This window comes from Gavialis gangeticus, unplaced genomic scaffold (assembly GCF_001723915.1).
Source record: "Gavialis gangeticus isolate Ggan-Ray unplaced genomic scaffold, GavGan_comp1, whole genome shotgun sequence".
Taxonomy (NCBI): domain Eukaryota; kingdom Metazoa; phylum Chordata; order Crocodylia; family Gavialidae; genus Gavialis; species Gavialis gangeticus.
This window is the reverse complement of record NW_017729014.1, coordinates 2,135,319-2,142,419: the sequence shown is the minus strand read 5'-3', so window position 1 is coordinate 2,142,419 and position 7,101 is coordinate 2,135,319. Positions and strand designations below refer to the sequence as shown.

Here is a 7,101-nt window from a genome sequence, read left to right as displayed (position 1 = left end):
TGCTGCCCGGAGCCTGCCTTGGCTCTTGGCAGTTTAGTTTTGAACGTGGGTGGTGATCCGGTGCACCCACATCCCCTGCTCCGCTGTGTGTCGCGGCGCAGGGGCAGGCATTGTACCGACTGGGTGCTAGATGGTGCGCTGGGGTCTCATGACCGAGTGTCGGTGCAAGCCCCAAAGAAGCTTCTTGTGTCCTAGCAGAGGCTGCATGTGCAGTTATGGTGCTGTTTCCAGCAGCTCTGAGGTCTGGGTAGAAGACATGATGGAGACTTTGCACTAGGAAGAGAACAGCAATCCCTGAGTTGAACTCCTTGGTTGCATTAGGAGAGACAGGCTCCACACTAGCTGACCAGCTAAGTTTTGCTAACTGTTTAGCTTCTTCACTGTCTTCAGTACCGGTTTGTAGGAACGTGATGCCATACAGTATTAGACCCTGAAGGTGTTAGAAGCCACCCTGGGGACAGATGTGGAAACAGCTAGAAGAAAAGCTAGAAACACCCAAAAATTTGATAGTGGCCGAGGGACCTGATAAATGTGCAAAATTACAGGATGGCTTCGTATAGTGCCTTGCATTTTGGTTCATGAAAGATACACTTACACAAAAGCAATGATAGAATAAGAGCTATTACTATTATTACTTTCTCAGAGATAGACAATTAGTTGCACAAAGTTGTTCCCACTGCCCTTCCTCAAAATCCCAAGTTAATGTCCCGGTCACTATTTTTTTTTAACAGGATTTTTCCCCAGGCTCCAAGAGACACAGAACCGTGGAAGATTTTAACAAGTTTTGCACCTTTGTCTTGGCGTATGCTGGTTACATCCCCTACCCCCAAGAGGTAATGTGTAGCCCCTTATTTTATCACAGATACATGCCAGTGTAGCTATTGCTGGTGCGAGGCTAAAGGTTTTCCTGCATGTGTTGGAAAAGGTCTTCCTGGCAGCAGCTCACAAAACTATGATAATGTGATGATCTATGCAACATAAATACCTAAATGCTAGTTTTTGTGTTTAAAGAAGTTGGGTTCTGTGGAAGCTCTTACTGGGTCAAAAGTAACACACTGAAATATGATAGTCCAAAAGAAACTGCCAGCAAATAGCCTTACATTTAGAAAGTTTTAAAGGTAACAGTTGGTCTCTTATGATATGCATATGTTTCTCTTTAATCAAAAATGAAATGTCTCAAACCTTGTTTGGCTTGAAGAGGCTGAACAAAGTGTAAAAATCCAGTCTTTAATTATTTGGGTGGTGGGCACTCTTTGTACAGTGCCACAAGGTTACATTTAAGGTATTTGAAATATGTTGTGTCTCTGCCCCTTCCCAGACCTCTGGGGCCACAGAGTTCAGCTTATTCATTTGGGGGTTGTTTGGTTTCTCCTGGGCTGGAGTTCCTGGCAGAGGCCTAGGTTTCAAAGCATATGGAAGGGAGTGGAAATTTTAACTCTTCGAACTTGCCACACAGCACTTGACTGAAAATGCTGAAGCCTAAACACTAGGCTGTATTAGAATAAAAAATGGTAAACACTATAGGGTGGATAGCTATCAGCTCTAAAACAATGCTTACTTTTGCTCTCTTAATATTTTGTAGGAGACACCTTTGAGGAGCAGCCCCAGTCCTCCTAATAGCACTGGTGGGACCATTGACAGTGATAGCTGGGATGCCCGATTCAGTGACCTCCCTTCTGCTGTCTCCCTGCCAGTCAAGAATAGAAAAAACTTCAGTCAGCTCAAGCGAACAAAACCATATGCTTCCCTGTTCCAGCGAGCAAAGCCTAGCAGTTTCCTGCCAGAACGAAAGCAAATTGATAAAATCAGGAAGAAGAAAAAACTGAAGAGAAGGGAAACAGAAGTGCCTGTGGAGAAAGAATATGAGGAGAAGCTCCTGGACCTCGAGGTGGAGGACTCTTATGTAGAAACCCCCATGAGCCCTTCATCTGAGGGTGACCCTCAGTCCGTGACCGACCACTGTTCGGTGTGGGACTCTGATAGTCCTTCGAATGTCTCTTACGCTGCTGCTAACTCTGAGCAGGCTGTGGAGATACACAGCGTGGGCAAGCGAACAGTCATCCGGCAGGGCAAGCAGGTTGTGTTCCGGGATGAAGATGGCACTGGGGACGATGAGGACATCATGGTGGATTCAGGTATGTGGGGGTGGGGGTGGGATAGTGGGAGATGTTCTGTGAGACAGTGGGTCAGACTGTTAGTGATCCCATACACAGCCTTTTTGTATAATCCGGAATAATGCAGACTTATCTTTTGGGAGAGGGGGCTGAGAGCTAAATTCTCATTAGCATTTGCACAAGCCTCTTAGCTCTTTCAAAAGGTGGGCAGAGAAGAGTTTTACTGCTCAGTGACCAATGGCCTGAATTACAGTGTCCAGGCTCAGGCTAGAGCCCTTTTCATGGGATGAATTTTCATGTAAAGCTGGAAACGAGTCAGAAGCTGGTTTTGGAGCTGAGCATTTCTCCCGGGGCAGCTGCTGAAATTCTGTACAAGAGCAAAGTGCAGGTGGCAATGCAGACTGCAGCTTCCAGCATGCCCTGGAGAGGCCTGCATACAATATCGGCCTTCAAAACCTCCAGATCAAGTTAGGTCCAAGAGGGAAGAGTTGAGGTACAGGTAAGATGCAGTAGGGACATGGAGGGAGGTTGTTTTACCTTGCTCTTTCTCTTTCCAGATGACGATTCCTGGGACCTAGTCACCTGCTTCTGCATGAAGCCTTTTGCTGGTCGGCCAATGATTGAGTGCAATGAGTGTCACACCTGGATCCACCTCTCCTGCGCCAAGATCCGCAAATCAAATGTCCCGGAGGTCTATGTTTGCCAGAAGTGTCGGGACTCCAAGTTTGATATTCGCCGTTCAAACCGCTCCCGGATGGGCTCACGCCGGCGCTTTCTGGACTAGCCAAGGGCGCTGCCTGACCAGCATGCCACTTGAGCAGATTAACCATGCAAAGCACAGAACTCCAGCCAACTAGGTCTAGGAGAGCTCCTTTGAACTGCATTTGCTCAGGCAAAAGGGGGCTGCCTGCCTGTCCATGTTAACAGGCACAAGGTGTCAGAAAGTCTGACAGCCAAGGCTGGAAGAGGCCTGCTGGTCAAAACTGCTGCTAGACACTGACTAGCTGTAGCAGACAGATGAAGCACCCCAGGTACAGAGGGGTTTTTGAACAGTTAAGACTACAAAGGGGATGATGTCTGGGAATGTGTAATACTTTTGCCACATGTTAATTCTCATCCCACTGGGAAAGTGCTAAGAAACTGCAAGACTTCTGTGTGTTAAGTCAATCACCGCCCAAGAGAGAGGAGGAAGAAAAGCTCTGTATGACAAGTCTGAAAAGCTATTGGCCATATATTTTAATTTTAATGTAATACTAGACCCCCCACCCATTTGTCCACATATAACAATCTTAAGTATTCCTAAGACCCATGACAGTGAGTGTGAATGCTCACTGAACTCGCGTGTGATCTGCCTCTGCTTTGACAGGGTTGAGCAGCAGGCGCAGCATTCGTTGAGTTCTGTGGTTTTTAGCATTTGCTTCCAGTAAAAAAGAATGATTTCCTGTTGCTCCATGTACTGATACTTTTGAGGGGAGAATAAAGCCTCTCCTCTCTTCAGGTAGGCAGTGGTGGGTGGGGGTTGGCTGTGACAGTTCTCTTCCTTTGTCAGGCTGTTTTGTTTTCTCATCAAATTATTTTTCTGACTTTGTTTTGCATGTGTGGATGTGAGGTATCCATCCACTCTGTTCCCAAGTGGAGTCCTATGTCTTGTTCATTTCTGATACTTTCAATGCTCCAAGTCTGTCTTTCGGAGACATTGATGACTCCTCCATTTCTCAGCCCCTAAAGTAAAGCATTGATACCATAAGGGGCCTTGCAAACTGAAACTGAGGAATGCAGACAGGCCTCACTTGGGATGGTGCTGTCCCCATCAGAGTACTGAGGCTGGGTTTACCTGTGTTTTCATTACTGGCTTCCTAAAGTGGATGTTACAGGAAGATATTCTTTGATCTGATGGGTACAAATGTAATCACTTGGCATTGGTACAGTCGGGGCAGGGGACTTTGCAAGTGGTAAGGTAAACTGCATCTGAGAACCATTCAGCACTGTGGAGGATTTAGGGGTGCACTAGCACCAGAAAGTGTTTCTGTAATGTAACCATCCTGGATGGGGGTGAGCTCAGCAGAGCTGGAGACTGCTTCAAAAAAAGAAGATGACTTGTGATGCTGTTCAGATGTAGGTGCTGTCCTTGTAATGACCAAACCAAGTCTGTTGCATTGATTGCACAAATTAGGTCTTTGTTCTTGAGGAAGCTCTCCAAGTTCTGGTTACTGAGCAGCACAGGTTGTCCTGGCAGACAAGAAGGCTAAGGGAAGTTGCTAGCTGAGCTGGACCAAATGGCCAGGGACACATCAACACTAATGCAGCAGGCACCTTGGCAGTGTGTGGCCTTCCTGCACGCTGGCTGCCAGGCACTGCATCCTAATAGTGGCCAATGCAGTCAAGTGCCCCCTTTGGCCACACAGCGCTACCCTGAGGAAACTACCAGTCAGAGGTAGAGCACTCTGCGGCTCTCCTGCACAGGAGGCAAGACCAGAAAGGCCTGTTGGCATTTCCCACCGTGAAATGGTGCTGTTCTCCAACCAGTCCCTGCTGAAGTAGTAAGGACTGGAGTTGTTGCTGCTGCAGCAGCGGACCGCGGGGCGCTGCCTCCCGGGACTAAGCACGGCGGAGCCTGCCCAGGGTTTGCCCTGAAGCCTGGGGCGGCCTGCCAGTCTCCCGCAGGCAGCACACAGCCGGGCTCCCCAGCTGCCGCCACTTGCATGCTACAGAGAAACGGGCCGGAGGCCCCACGCGCCTGATCGCTGCGAGCAGCCGGCCCCAGGGGCTCCGCGGCAGGGCGAGAGCGGCCCTGCCTGCGCCGTTCACACAGTTCCGCCGAGCGGCGTCCCGCCCCGAGCCGTGCTTCCTCCCTGGGCTCGGGCAGGCACAGGGGCCGCGCCAGACCCCAGCTCCCGGCGTGCTCCGCGGCCGCCGCCGGGGCGAGGCGGGGCAGGAGCTGCAGCCGCTGCGGGGGCCGGGCTGCTAGGCTGGACGCCACCTGTGATACACTGTCCCCGCCCCTCCGCTCTCGCGCGGGAAATCCGTGACGGAAGTCATGTGCCACAAGTGGGGGCGGTTCCGGGTCGGTGCTCGGCTCAAGTGTGCGGGGCGCCGCCATCTTTGTGCGGGGCGGACGGCGATGCCCAAGTCCTGCGCGGCGCCGCGGTGCAGCAATCGCTACAGCAGCCGCTGCCGGCATCTCACCTTCCACAGGTGCGGGGGCGCACGGGGAAGGGCTGCGGGGCCCGGCCCGGCATGTACTGACTGGCGCTGCCCCCGCAGGTTCCCCCGGAGCCGGCCGGAGCTGCTGGCCCGCTGGGTGGGCAACCTGGGCCGCACGGACTTCCAGCCCAGCCGCCACGCAGTGCTCTGCTCGCAGCACTTCCAGCCCGACTGCTTCAGCCCTTGCGGCAACCGCGCCAACCTCCGGCCCGACGCCGTGCCTACGCTCTTCACCACCCCGCCCGCTGCCAACGTGAGCCTGCCTCCCCTGCCGGGCGGGTCTGGGCCGGACACCGCGGTTCCGTGCCTGGGGAGCCCTCATGGTACCAGGCGAGGGCCCCAGGTCTGCACCTTGCCCTGTCCCAGGGTCCTTCGCCAGACTTCCAGGCCCACTGCTTTGCTGGAGGCGGGTGGCTTGCTGGGCACAGGCTGCATCTCAGACTCCTTCGTCCTCAGAAAGCCACGTGCAGACCTGAAAATTCAGGCCCGAGGTCCATAACCGGTATCTGGGGGACTAATAAGGGCTTTGTGTTTGTCGCAGCAAATCGGGAAGGGGAAGAGTTCTCTGAAGGATGCTGAGGATCCCCCGTTGCCAAAAGTACGTCTATGCCTTGCAGTTGTACGTCTATGCCTTTCAGCAGGAGGGCAGTGCTTTCTAGCCCCTTGTGATCTTGCCAGTGAAGTGTCCTGTTTTCAGACTTGTTTAAATGCACTGAACCACCTGACTGTAGAAATCCTGACACTGAAAAAGTTTAAAGCAATCTTGCCTCAGTCACTCCTACCTTGTGCTCTAATTTGGATTAGTAATTATATATTTCATGCAGTGATTAAGGAAGAGAGAACCTGAAGGGAGGGCATTATTCTCCTAAAATGAGTCTCTGAGAACATGCATGGCTGAAGTTGATAGAGGTGGTTTTGCGGGGGGAGGGGTAATAAGCTGTGCAGGTCTGAGCTACATCCATGGTTTCTAACAGGACTGTACAGACAGTTGGAAGGACAGCGGACTGGAAGTAGAAGCTGTTCTTCAGGAGCCCCAGTCTACTACAGAGCAGCCAGTAAAGGAGGTAAAACAGTCTCTTTGCTCCATCTTGTGGGCAAAGCCAAGCATTGCTCTTGATGGTTACACACAACAAAGGACTAGACCAGGGTTGGGTAATTTTGGCTGGGAAGCCACTTAACCAAGTTTTGGCAATGCTTCTATAATGTAATCATCCTGGTTGGGGGTGAGCTCAGCAGAGCTAGAGATTGCATCAAGAAAACAAGATGGCTTGTGATGCTGCTCAGATGTAGGAGCTGGCCTTATAATGACCAAACCAAGTCTGTTGCATTGATTGCACAAATTAGATCTTCGTTCTTGAGGAAACTCTCCAAGTTCTGGTTACTGAGCAGCACAGGCTGTCCTGGCAGACAACAAGGCCAGGGGAAGTTGCTAGCTGATCTGAACCAAATGGCCAGGGACACATCAACACTAGTGCAGCAGGCACCCTGGCAGAGTGTGGCCTCCCTGCAGAAGATATAATTTTAACAAATTTTATAAAAAACAAGTAGTATACTAAAAATCAAATGCCTACTATAACATTTTAATTTTATTCCAAAAAATACTTTTGTCCTGATGCACAGCAGCTCAAAATAAAGTTACTCTTCTATATAGTTTGGTGGGGGGGGAGGGCTGGGCTGGGTGTGTTGTTGGGAGGATTTGCGTGGGGGGGGGGGACTGCCTGCATGCTAGGTCCCAGGGGCTGACTGGGGGAGGGGGACACACGGGAACACACACACTCAACCA

The 7,101-nt window shown here is 51.2% G+C and overlaps 2 protein-coding genes across 3 annotated transcripts in view; both read left to right on the top strand.

Moving 5' to 3' along the window:
- Positions 1-3,560, top strand: part of PHF13 (PHD finger protein 13) — an 8,721-nt gene extending 5,161 nt beyond the window's left edge. Inside the window, exons 2-4 of the mRNA XM_019511591.1 lie at positions 732-833; positions 1,583-2,135; positions 2,672-3,560. Of these exons, the coding sequence (XP_019367136.1) occupies positions 732-833; positions 1,583-2,135; positions 2,672-2,898 (882 nt within the window). The 3' untranslated portion in view covers positions 2,899-3,560. The remainder of the gene's footprint in view (positions 1-731; positions 834-1,582; positions 2,136-2,671) is intronic.
- Positions 3,561-5,162: 1,602 nt separating this feature from the next.
- The window catches only part of THAP3 (THAP domain containing 3), a 4,937-nt gene continuing 2,998 nt past the window's right edge, over positions 5,163-7,101 (top strand). Inside the window, exons 1-4 of one of the 2 annotated variants that reach the window (XM_019511589.1) lie at positions 5,163-5,309; positions 5,379-5,661; positions 5,860-5,916; positions 6,293-6,382. In XM_019511589.1, the coding sequence (XP_019367134.1) occupies positions 5,236-5,309; positions 5,379-5,661; positions 5,860-5,916; positions 6,293-6,382 (504 nt within the window). In that variant the 5' untranslated portion in view covers positions 5,163-5,235. The remainder of the gene's footprint in view (positions 5,310-5,378; positions 5,662-5,859; positions 5,917-6,292; positions 6,383-7,101) is intronic. The other variant, XM_019511590.1, reaches the window with a different exon arrangement.